At 43.1% G+C, this 12,953-nt stretch overlaps 1 protein-coding gene across 3 annotated transcripts in view; it reads right to left on the bottom strand.

Moving 5' to 3' along the window:
* Nucleotides 1-12,953, bottom strand: part of LOC128878228 (uncharacterized) — a 217,974-nt gene that overhangs the window by 48,832 nt on the left and 156,189 nt on the right. For all 3 annotated transcript variants that reach the window (XM_054126249.1, XM_054126248.1, XM_054126251.1), the window contains one exon: nucleotides 8,933-9,071. In XM_054126249.1, the coding sequence (XP_053982224.1) occupies nucleotides 8,933-9,071 (139 nt within the window). The remainder of the gene's footprint in view (nucleotides 1-8,932; nucleotides 9,072-12,953) is intronic.

Genomic DNA, 12,953 nt, shown 5'->3' with positions numbered 1-12,953 from the left:
CGTAATTAGGCGAGAATGACACGTCTCACTTGCCCAAGTACAATAGAATCCTTACAGTGAATTCTGCCTCCCACGCTACTTGGAATTCAGGTAATCGTGACCGAGAACGTCTTCCGGATCGAATTAACTCGCCCATAATTTCGGCTCTCGAAGTCGATTTCACTAGTTTCCATTAGTTACACGCTAGTTCTGTTAACTGGGACATGGTTAAACTGCGAGGAAAGCTGGCGAGCCACGCTTTGGGAAAACACTGTGCACTTATTGCAATGTTTCCTCTGGAAGCTTCCTTGGGAACAAGTAAACAGATAGTGTTAGATTTCCTCCACTACTCAGTTTATAATAACAGTGTGGAGAGCTGACAATATCGATCTGGACCTTGGCAATGCCAATGTCGAACTGTTATGTTGTTGTTGCAAAAGATTTTCAAACATAATACTACTACTAAAAAGTGGAATACTCAATTTCCACTGAAATCCTCTCATCGAGAAGAGAATTCCGATGACAAATTCCATAATAAAGTATATCCATCACGGATCTTGACCCCAACGTGATTACACTTTCCGTCTGGTTTCAGTTCGCGTCGAAGCTGAAATAATTCCCGGAAGTAACGCGCGTCGACGGAGAGTTAAACATTCCCTCCAATTCAAATCCAATCAGCGGAAGCTCTGTCGAGAGGATCGCGGAGGAGCCGCGAGCTGTCCAAGCCGCGCGGAAATGCACGCGTGATCGCGACCACGTACTTCCTGGTTCTTGGTGTCGGTGAAAACAACGCTGAAATTCTCATTCATTGACGGGATATTATTCATATGCCGGCGACGTGTGGGCTCGTCACCCAGGGCGCAAAGGCAATATAACTTTTTTTCAGCCCAGCCAACTCTATATTTCGAGCCCCATTCGGGCCTACCAACCCTTCCTCGCTCGTCTTTGCCAACTGGTCCTTTATTAAAGCCAACGCAAAGCTCTGGTTTCGATATCCAGTGGAATTTTATATCTAAAAATTAATTATATGTGGGACACTTTTGAATACCTACGCTACAGCGTTAAATTTCAGCGATACACTGAATTTTGAACCGAGGTATAAATGTTCCATTTTGTGTTCCTGTGTCTATTTGATATTATCAAATAATTCTGTGGATCCGAAATTTTTAAACTTTCAACGTTTGCAGGACAACACATTTATTTCAGAATGTATATTTTCTAATGATTATTTACATGTCGCACAATCGCAGCGAGTAGCTTTTTATTACATAATATTAAATGGTGCCATTCTTAAGATTACCACTGACACGCTCTTTTCAGAGAAAGCTTTCATAAACTTCACATATACGAAAATGTAAATTTATTCAAATATAAACCCGTACAAAGCATAAAAGGCATTGTATTACGCTTCGTAATTTGTTCCCCCGAGTGGAATATTATTTGCATGAATCGTGTCAAGCGTTTTCGGGAAACTAATTCGGGGTTGTATAATTCCAAATTACAATGCCGAATGTTCAACAAAATTCTTCATCTCGATATTTTGTACGTCTCCCCTTTTTCGATAAATTCCATTGTAAACCGTATAAATTGTATCGTTAAAACCTTTAATTATAAATTCATATGCGATTTGGAAAATAATTTATACATTCATTTCTAATGTTTAGGAGAAGTCCAGCATCACTGCAACGTAAGTTGCCTGTAAATGTATCTGGCTTGAGTCTCTGGCGCTTGTTTCCAGCTTGAATTTCGCTAGAAACTTCGCAATGAAAGCCTGTCCATTCTTCAGAAACTTTTACACGCTTTTCGTGAAATAAGCTTCCAAAACTTTAGAAAATCTGGCTTATTTTAGAGAGCCAAGTGCTGCAAAGGATTATGTGCGATAACTGTAATAGTAGAACGCGTACCGTTCATGTTCGCAAAATACTTCCCTCCATTATCTCTCTGCAAGATGTTTTACGACTTGTTCTTTTCAATATACATAATGACGTTTATATATTTTCAACAACTGTCATCACCAAATTACGAGATGGATTATTAAAATCTCTGCTAATACTACATTAACATATCGAAAGCAAATATCGAATGATACTGTTGTTCCTATTTCGTGTGAATTTACATTACTCATCGCAACAAACATCCAACCATTTCACTTCCATGAAAATTGTATTTTCAATTATGCCTTTTGTGTTTTCATAATTTTTCCGTGACGGGTTGAAATAGAATTTTTGTAACGAAATTGTAAAATAAGGCTAAAACGATTATGAACACATCAAAACAACTGTTTTTCCAGTTTACTGAATTCGACGTCGCGCGCTCGTGATTGGTTGACAATTAAATCCGAAATAATTCAAACAACTGTTGCGTAACGAAATATTGATTTTCTGTCAATGGCATCTGAACAACCCAAGTTTTAATTCGAAACAGTAATTTTCGACTGCGAGGACAATTATAAATAATTACAGTATGCTCATTTCAAACTTCTGCCATTCGTTGCCTTACTTTTCCTATTCGAATTGAGCAATTAAACTGTTCAATAATTTCGACTGTTTCCAACGCACAGAAATTAAACTAAAATTGTGAAAAATAAAAATACAGAAACAAAGGACTTTATTTACATTCATTCCATTGAATAAAATGAATAAAATTTAACCTTTGGAACCGATAACAAGGATATGAACAAACGATTCCTTTATTCGCATAAAGCTGTAATTTAAAACAAAAAATTACGCGTATAAATAATTCCACTCCCGTGCGATATTGTAATACGGTCAAATTATACGCACAATTTCGTTCAAAGGACATTACTCGGAAATGTTTGTCGCGTAAATTACAAGTTAATTTATTTTCAGAAAGATCTTTCCGATCTTTCTGTTTCCCAGAATGTTGCATCAGAGTCGAAATAAATGCCGATACGAAGTCTTGTTTAACGTGAAATTTCAAAAAGAAATTCTAGAGTTCAACTAAAATGTCGCGTTCAAACATTCGACTAATCGAGTAACGCATTAAAGGTTCAGCCCGTCAGGAAGAGAAGAAGAAACCGAGGTGGCAACAATCACGCCCATTCTATTAGATGGCAGGGGCTCTATCGAAGGACAGGGCTAAGTGTAACGTAATCTCGGTACCTTAGCATCGCGGCGCCTCGTTAACGACGCTATGAGGTAATCGATATCTACCTGCATGAACCTATACAGGGAACCCATCGGATCGTGGCCAGAGCTTTCGAAGCTGCATTCAAGATACATCGACCCCCGGGTAAGAATTGATTTTAACATTCTGGGAGCGGTGGGACGTTTGGTAATACTGGTCCAATATCAGATTTCATTGTAGCGAAAGTTTGGAACTCGGAAATTTGTTAGCTCGCTTGATAATTGATTGTGCGCAGCCCGAGAGTTAATTAGAATTGAAGTGGACTGCGTAGCCGGAGGCGCTGAGAGTGTACAGGAAATTGACCCTGAATCACCTGGGCGATAACAGGAAATTTTTAGCGTTGATTTGGCAAATAATTCAATTGATTGCGACTACGTGGCCCAAGTTTGCTCAGAGTTAAGCGATTACTAGAATTTATTCAAGGGTTCCATCCTGCACGAAGGTAACTGGGAGTATCGTTAAATTGTTAAAGACCCCGTGAAATGTACTCCATCTGCAATCGTAGCAATTGCTTTTTATGTGGTATACTATGGAGTCATCAAGTCATTGAAAGAAGATTTTTCCGGAGCTCGGATAATTGGAAAATAGCCTCTAATTCCCAATTAGTCCGTATCAACCAGGCTCGTGGTGAGCCTGCATTAGAAATAACGAGATTATTATCATTAACGAACTGATTGGATTAATAGGTACTTGAAATCGCTACTCCGACTGCCTGTTTAAATGTTTATTGCTCGAACGACGCATGGGAACGACGCAAACAATGCAAATTCCGAATGCTTGAGAATCTCGTTAAAAAGAAAAATGGCAATTAGCAAGATTAATCACGCAAAAATAAACACCGCGCATCGTTTATAATTGGAAAGTGTAGTCGGTTGTATTACCGAATGAAAATAAATTTATTAGTTTCACTCGTCCAGAGTTTAAAAAAGCTAAATTTTATTGAAATACGAAACTTCAGTTTTTGGAAATCTTTGCGTGAAATACGTTCGACCAAATTGGCCAATTATAAACAATACAGAGTATTTCGTTTTAATAAAGTGTCGACCAATTTGATGTAAATAAAATATTTTTAACGCACCGGTAAATGTATGGATAAAAACAAAAGCGGAAAAATAAAAAGTTTATTAAAAAACCTGGAAGCAATTATTAAGAAACACACAGCGTATTTCGATAATTAAATATTATAGGGGGTGTATGCAAGTTATCGTCAAACGAACTGATAAGTGAACAATATTGCGATACAATTTGCAAACAAAGGAAGGATTCTTTAATTGACGAAACGGAAAAACAACTGGAACCGCGGAATAAATGTTTCCGGTAAGCCGATGAAAATGAATTCCAGCTGGCAAATGAAGGCCCGAAAACAAATTGCCTCGGTCCTTTTTAATCTATAAACAATTACCGCGAGGCGTAAGCTCCAATCGCTTGTCATTAGTTTGGATTATCGGTTACCGTTAATTGACGCTCGATTGCAGTGTATCATGTGTCCTGTTCCTGATCGACACTGACGAATGAAAACTGAAACAACGGTGTGTTGGTAACGACCGTTTGGAATTACATAAGAATACCGGTAAATGGGATTAAAGTATGTGAAAAAATTAATTCTGTCTTTGATGCTTTAATTGTATGACGAATACTTCAACTTTAGCCTTCCTTTTATTTTTCTAAATAAATTACAACAAATAAGATGGAAATATCGAGAACATCATTGATGTATTAAAACACATCTTGTTTGTAATTACTTTCTGTCGCGTAATTTGTTCTGGACCACATCGATTGAAACCGAGGCAAGACCAGGGAACAAGTAGCTTAAGGAAGGGGGAACAGGGAGAGAGAGGTATGGAATAATGAGCAACATCTTCGGAATGAATGCAGTAAAAAGGAACATTGCTAAATCAATTAAAAGATTCGAGGAAATCCTCGTCGAGCTACCAAACACTCGATCCGAGTGGCTTCGAGTAATCCAGCTTGTCCCTGAATTCATTTGCCTGACCTCTTCTCATCACGTTTCGTCGCCGAATCAAAGAATCTTAATGGTAATGCCTTCGATTGGCCCATTTACCAGGTCTTCCGTCCTCGGATTTCGCTTCGAGAAAGGACATCGTACTCTATCGTTCCTCTTTCCTTTTTTATACTCTCTTTTTACCTTCTCACCGTGCCGCATCCTCGAAAAGAGGACCGTACTGATTGGAAAGCTAATCACGCGCTACTCTCCATTACATTAATTAAAACTTAACTCTCAACTTTGCCTGGCTACCGTCGGCTGTCTTGTTCTCTTCCAACTTTCCCTGTCTCTTTCCTACCGCTTGCTCGTTTTGTCTCCCGTAGTTCTACATCCGTGGCTGTCAACTTTCTTTTCTCATTTGCATATCAACGAGAACGTCAAGTTCCTATTAGCATCGTGTCGTGTTACGAGCACTGTTCGATTCAGTTTGCAACTACTTGTCGCGACCGGAAGGCTGCGAATCCAGACGGATGCAACACCAGCCGTACTGGAAAATCGTTGTAGCGTTAAATTTCGAAGAGGATATTTACAAATACGAAACAAAATTCAAGCAACTTTCGAATTGAAGTTTTTTAGTTATTATTGCAGACGCAATCTGCAAAGAAAGAAACTAAACACACGGAGAACCACGGGAATTCTCGGCACGATTTCAATCTTGTTCACGCCATGAAAGTTAGCGTGGAATTAGACGCAAATTTCGGTGACGTTCATTCCATTTGCAGGTGAAAAGTACGTCGACAGTGCGTCCCGTGAAATCGGTCTCGAGAATCGACCGAACGAGAGAGAATTTCTGTTCCTGTCAAACCAGCGCGGTTGATCTTTCGCCACGTTTTCGGTGCGTTTACAAACCGCTGAACGAGACACTGAAAATTAACCATTTGGATTATGCGTACCTCTACAAGTATTCGGTCAGCCAGATGCACCGTGACGAAGGCCCGAGGGCGTTCCATGAATACGTCTAAAGAGTCTTTCTGGTATGATATAAAGAAATATATCGTTTTGATATGGTTCACCAGACTATCGTGGTCCTATTTAAACATCAAATTTAAAAATAAACCATGGCACTGTAACAATATACATTATTATCTGAAATTACAACGCTCTTCCTTCTCGATCGTGTTATTTTATTTCGCGAATCGATGTTCAGGAAAGCAAAGTTTCGGGAAATTTGTAGCAAGTTGAACCTTGGGAATTTCAAAGTGGGAGATAAGTCGGAACGACGGATGAAATTACTGTTGCAGTCGAGATGATGTTCGAACAGAAAATTCCAGGAAACGAAAAAGATTATCGGTACACACGATATATCCATTTTGGCTCGGTCTTATCGCTTTATCTCGTCAACTATCCCTCGGTCGTTAGACGTTATCTGTTCTATGGCGGGAAGCAACGATACTGGCAAAATAGAATTTTCGTAAAGTGCATAAGATGATCTCCTAACGTCTTCTCATTCTTCTTCACTTGGATATTAAGGTCACTCTGGAATATAAGAATCTCACTGAAGAAAGATAAAACGAAACGGAATAAAGGATCCTCATCTCGGGCACGTCTTATCGTTGATTGTACTACTTTGCTCGAGCATCGTTCTGCGCCCGAAGGTTTTACGCGCTGAAAGAACAAACAAATGAAATTCTGATAAATGATACCAGCTAATTTATCTCTCCTACCACGGCGCAGGATCGATTACTCGATCTTAACGATATTTAGCGTGTTCCAGCGCACCTTGACGCGAGCATTAGCGATTTTTTAAATAGAAACCGTTCAGCCAGCCGTATTAGAAAAGTTTCCCAGATGGGTTTGGAATGGCTAGGGTTTTCCAACCGCGTCTACGGTTACACAGGACTGGCGTTTTGCACAAGTAAACGGAATTTCTAAGGGAGACGTTCTCATCGCCGGTTGCAGCTTATCACTGATCGCGGTAGCTTAGAGCGATTTTGAACGGAGTACGGTTTAAGCTTCGTCACGATAGCTGGTCGGACGAAAGGTAGCGATGTGCGTAGATACTGTCTCCTTGTATGGCAACGAGTGCTCTTTCTGCGAAATTGGATCCCGGCCGCGACGTAAGTTGCGGATAACGAGTACTTGGATTTAGAGATTTCGTGGCGGCGTGGAAGCGGAATCCGCGCAAAATCGATACCCGCCGAAACGTATTCCCGCCGTAGGCGAACAACCTCGATCCTCCTGAGAAGAATTCATTTCCTGCTTTGCGTGTAATGTTTGCCGCCTTTGGTATCGGGAAATCGTCGGCGAAACGAAGTCGAATTTGACGGAAGTATTTGCAAATAGACGCGGTATACGATATCGACCGAAAATTTGCATTGTCCGGTGAAATGAAAGACAGAGTTTTTTGATCGTTGCAACGACTACGAAAAACAAACAATTTTAATGGTTCTTTTTTTAAATTCCCAGCTGAAACCATCCATTCGTCGCCACAGAATTATTGCTCGATTGAAAAGAATACTCCTAAAATAGATTCTGCTTCTCTGGCCAACGCTTTGTTGCGGCTCAATTCCCGAAACCTAATTAATTTTGTTTGAGCGGTGCTTTTTCCAATTTACCTTGGCATGCTTCACCCTCTGACCAATCCTCCGCAACTATGCACCTGCTGTATACTCTTTACACAAAGTAAGAACGTGGCCTATTTCGTGGCCTCCATATGCAGGCTGCTTTATACTTTTCGAGGTAACGTCAACTCCTATGATTACGTGTCCCTCCTAAACAGTTTCTTCCGATAGACAAAATCTCTGCATAAACTACTTAATAAAGAATAGATTTGCAATCAACGTAGGAATAAAGGGGCTCATAACTGTAATAGCACCGCATTCCTATTTTTTTCGCGGCCGTTATTGGTTACTCTGGCAAGACGGATGCTGGAATGAAGAAAAATCGTTGCCCCCGCTGGGACAACCAGTTTCCGTTTATCGAGCGTTCTAATAGGAGGGTTAAAAAATTACCTCCGATGCTGGTGGCGCATCGACACTGGTTAACAGGCCTGTCTCTAAGGAGCTGGAGACCGATAAAGAGGCAATCGCTGCTTTCGTTTGGATTAAGAACTATTTGTCAGAGAAAAGAATGGCAAATGCGCGTGCCGCGTCGATCAATTCTCCCTCAGCGATATTTTAACAGAGTTGGAACGGACGGATATCAATGGATCATTTAGACGTTTTTAGGTGGACCAAGTCGGGTCAAACGAGGACGTTAAAAAATGGCCAATTTCAGCAAAATATTTCCAACCCTCGAGCAAAAATATTACGAATCTATCGAGGGCAATTCAGAACCCACCCCTGGAGTCACCGTTCATTGCGAAATTAAACCGTTCGAAAACCGTCGACCATTTTTTTCCCCCGATCTCTTCTTCGACACCCTCGGATAGAATAACTCGAATTCCCTCGCAGCTTTGATATCAACATCCATTATAATATTACCGCGCGTGACGTACAATACAATCAAACGGCTGTTTCAGGTATCCGCGAGTTCATTCCCTGGCGAAAATCGTCCTTGAATCTCAAAGCCGCTCCCCGCCGATCCCCCGCGAATCCGTCTACCCTCGGAATTTCAGGAGAAACGTTTTATACGCTGCTCTCCTGTTGGCACGTCGCCTCGGGGCGCTTTGTCAGCGAGCGGGGAGGGGCAAGAAAGGAAGGGTGCAGTTAATTAATAAAAGCTCGAACCAGGTGAGAGGCGGGGAGGGGTGGGGTGGGTGGTGCTCGTCCGTCGTCCCGGATAAAGGGATGAAATACGATCCATGCATCGTTTCATATTGGACGGAACCGATATCTCACTTGCAATTCAAACGAGACTCACGTGTCATGAATGAGGAACTTGTCGTCTTCTTTGTCGATGCAGACGCCCTTGCTGGTCATGATGGATCCGTTCACCGTCACCAGCTCCACGTTCCCCGACTCGAACCAACGGCCTTTCCACTGCGCCGGAAACTCGCACCCTGGAACACAGAGAGACACATCGGCTACGGTCGGGAATTTTACATTTTTTTAATCTGCTCGTCCGCGGTCGATAAATAAAGGCGCGGCATATAATCCACCGATGGAGAATATTCAAAGCGGGAGGTGGGTGGCCAGGTGGAACAGTCCGGGGGGACGAAGGGGTGTGCTTGGGGAACTCGGTCCGTGTAAAGACCGCTCGTTCGGGTCTTTTGTGGGGAAAGCGCAAAGTTTCGACGACAGTTGTGTTGCGTGGTTCTCTTTTTTTGTTTACGGTGACTGGCCTGTATCGATGAAAGCAAGTTCGTACTCTTTTTTTTTTACTTTCCTGACGGTTATCGAATATAATAGAGAGGAAGTATTGCTATCGGTCAAAATTCCAACCCCTGCCCACCGGTTTTTCGCAGTTCTCCACGTTTCGAAGTGCTTTGAACCCAAAAACTCGAAAAACTGGTTACAGAATTTTGCTTTAGCTTCTCTTCGCGTCGCGGCCACGGTTTTTCAGAAAATCTGGAAATCTGGAGAAGCGATTTCTATGATCGATGTAACATGTATAATTCAATATCCATCCGATATAGATTTTCGCGAATAGCTTTCACAAGAGATGAATTCTTTTAGGTGCGCCTCTTGCAAGCTCGATCTGCATCGCACTCTGTCATGCTCCATCCAAAGGATGCCGAGCCAGAAACGTCGATAGCTCGATCGAGAAGCACTCAAACCCCCCAACATCGGCGCGAGTCGTCTCCAAAAATCTTGCAGTTCCCATTTGCAAATCGCACGGAAAGGAGCTGTTCCGTTCAACGAGCCACGCGCGTTCATCCATTCATTCCGGCAGAGACGGGAGAAAGCGAGAGCCTTCCTTTCGTTTCGGCCGCAAATCATCTTAATGCACGCGAACCGCGGCGAATCCGTGGAGCTGAGAGCAATAATACCCCTACCCCCATCTGCACCTCTTCTCGCAATAACCCCGGAGTAATCGTGGAAACAAAAATATAAGAGGGGATTACGTTCCCTCGCGAGCATATATCAGCGTCGCCAAGAAATCGCGAGGAGATTCCGGGTCGGCCAGGATTTCGGTGCGCTAGGACTTATTAAATACAAAATGCTCCCAACAAACAATGCTTAATCGCGACGTCTCTTCTCTGTAATCCTCGCCTCTACAGATATAATTTGTTTCTCGGGAGTTGGCCAGGCAGTCCGATTGGTTGTCACGTAATAGCGACACCTTTACTCGCGTGCATTTTCGTTACTGGCTGAATCCGTTATATTTACAAAGCTACCGCATATGTAAACAAAATTAACGAGTTCGAAACACATAGTGAAATTTCATTGCCGCTGTCCCCTTCGACTCGTTGGTGCCTCGGCCAGCTCTTGAGCAATATACAATAGCAACACGGACGGTTCTTCGCCGAGGGTTGAAGCGGGGGGCTGAGGAATTGACGTTCCTCCGGGCTCATTCCTCGCCACCTTCTTCCCGCTTGATAATCCGATCTCTCTAAGGAGATTCCCCATTTTTACAAGCTCGTTTCGGTACACGCCGCCGAGGGCATTCCAAATATTCCCGGAATCCTGGATTTCTGCTCGCTGGCGAGGGCTGGGGGAAGCGGTGTGCCCAGGCCGAGAGAAAACATGGTTTAACGAGAACCAGGAACGGAGTCCGTGGTTTCGGGCGCCCTGCAAATTCATTCCAATTGTTTAAAAGTACGGAAACGGGTCGACGAGAGGCTTCTGCACGCCTCCGAAGACGATTGTTCCTCGGTCCTGGATTCAGCGAACCGTGTCGTGCTTCCGTCGACCATTATCGTCATTACTTTATAACGTCGTGGCCCCTCCGGTATGTATTTTCTTGAGAGCATTACGTGTCCTGAGATCGACCAAAGGGCGTGTTTCTCGTCGCCTTGTGGTTTCCAATTTTTTCTTGTCCTTTCACTTTCGAAACGTTTTCGCTCGCTTTGCTGTCGATGCAAGGGTTGATCAGGATCGCGGAAAGGCGCGCGTCGTTTATGCGTGTCTGGTATGACGATCGAAAAATGAAACATAATTTAGGAACCTTTTACGAAGTCTATAAAGTATATAAACGATTCCAAAGTTTGATCTACTAATAATAGTATTCAGAAAGAGTAGAAAAATATTTTTGTTCAAATTTTATTTATTCACAAGTAATCGTTGCGGAAAATTTCTCAAGCGTCAAGCCATGAACGACTAATAAATTTTCATTTTCGCCTTAAAAGATAATAATACGTAAGAATTAATCCGCAAGTAAATCCCTGGAACTGCGGAGCCTCGTTTCCAACCCCTCCGCCGTTTCCTTCAACCCTAATTATTTCCTCCTCCAAGCCGAGATAAACGGACCGCACTTAGCCCGCGGCGAAGAATCCCGAAAAAAAAAACAAAGAAAATCATCGTCTCTCGAGGTAATCCAAACCACCCTCGTCCGCCACCCCCGTCGGGCGTGCATGATGCTCTCCACGAGGGCGCATCCGACGCAGGCGGCGAGAAAAGTCGTGAAAAAGGATCGAGGGGACAGTTGGCTGTGAAGAAGGTAGCCCGCGATATAATTAGCAGAAATTGAAGTTAGGTCAGAAAGCAAAGTTATCGAGGGTGGAGGGAGGGAGGAGAGTTTCGATGGCGCACAGGAGGACTGCCATTCCGCGCTGCTAGCTTGGCTTTTTCCCCGGCTGCCGCTGATATAATTACTAATTTATTACCGTTCCCCAAACCCTCCTCGACCCGCTGTTTCGGCACTGTACCTTAAAAGGACACCGCGCGAACAGGGAAACCGGAGGTAAGGATAATTCCTCCTACCGTCCGGGGAAAGGCAATACCTTCCGTTTTAATAACGGTGCTCGTACGTGGCGCACACCCTACGCCAATGGGAGAAACTTTTCATTCCCGTTCCGTGCGTTTCCAAGCATCTGCGCTCCGTGTCCGTGTTTAATTGTTTCCTTTTTTTCCTCGTGGAAACGAAAAACAACCTGCTCCAAGTAATTTGTAGATCGCTTAGGCTAAGTACGCGCCATCGACTTTCCGTCGAGTTGGAATTAATCGCCATTTTTCAATTGCCGGTAATTCGATCCAATTTCCAATCAATTAGCGGTTATCTGCTGTTGTTTATTATTTTTCACAACGGTCGCTATAAAAGTACAGTCGAGCAGCTGCGACTACGTTCCGCTCCAAAACCCAAGACCCTAATTTCATAACCTTAATGTACCGGCGTCGTCTACCCTCCAACTATACATGAGATCGATACCCTTCAAACAAATGATTACGTCCCAATTACGTTCCACTATCAAATGAACCAACAGTCGTCTCCCCAGCTTAACGGAGCCGATTTCCGTAGACCAACGACCATATCACGTGCCGAAAATGACTAATAACGTCGCTACACCTTCCAGGAATACCCTCTCCCTGAACTTTCCCTTGAAGCCAACGCAGAACGAATCGCATGCATTGTCTACAGTTTTACGAGTCCACCGGGACTCGCAATTACAGGACACGCTCCGTGTATTTGTTTCAACCTGAAAGGGGATCGGGTTGGAGCAGCTCGTTCGAAAAACTCTCGAGCACGCACTGTCCGCTTAATGTTCTTACACGTGTTCTGATCCTCGCCGGAGGAATCGCACCGTGGGGAAACGATTCAGGGAAAACAAAAGCAGATTAAAGAAGCCCTGCCAAGGGATGAAGAAACGTCCGAAAACCGGATGGAACTTTTATGTAAAAGAAGAGAAATTGCGCATGAAGGATGGTCAGCTTACAGGACATTCGGCAAGGACAATTTGTGGTTGATACCGGGGTGATAAGGATGAGGAAATGAAATGTTTTTATGGTGGTTTTGAACACCGCAAACTTTGCCACGAGACAATTGAAAGAGGAGGAACGGAGAA

Source organism: Hylaeus volcanicus, chromosome 6, assembly GCF_026283585.1.
Source record: "Hylaeus volcanicus isolate JK05 chromosome 6, UHH_iyHylVolc1.0_haploid, whole genome shotgun sequence".
NCBI lineage: Eukaryota > Metazoa > Arthropoda > Insecta > Hymenoptera > Colletidae > Hylaeus > Hylaeus volcanicus.
The sequence above is the reverse complement of the archived record's forward strand: the minus strand, read 5'-3'. Positions and strand labels throughout refer to the sequence as shown.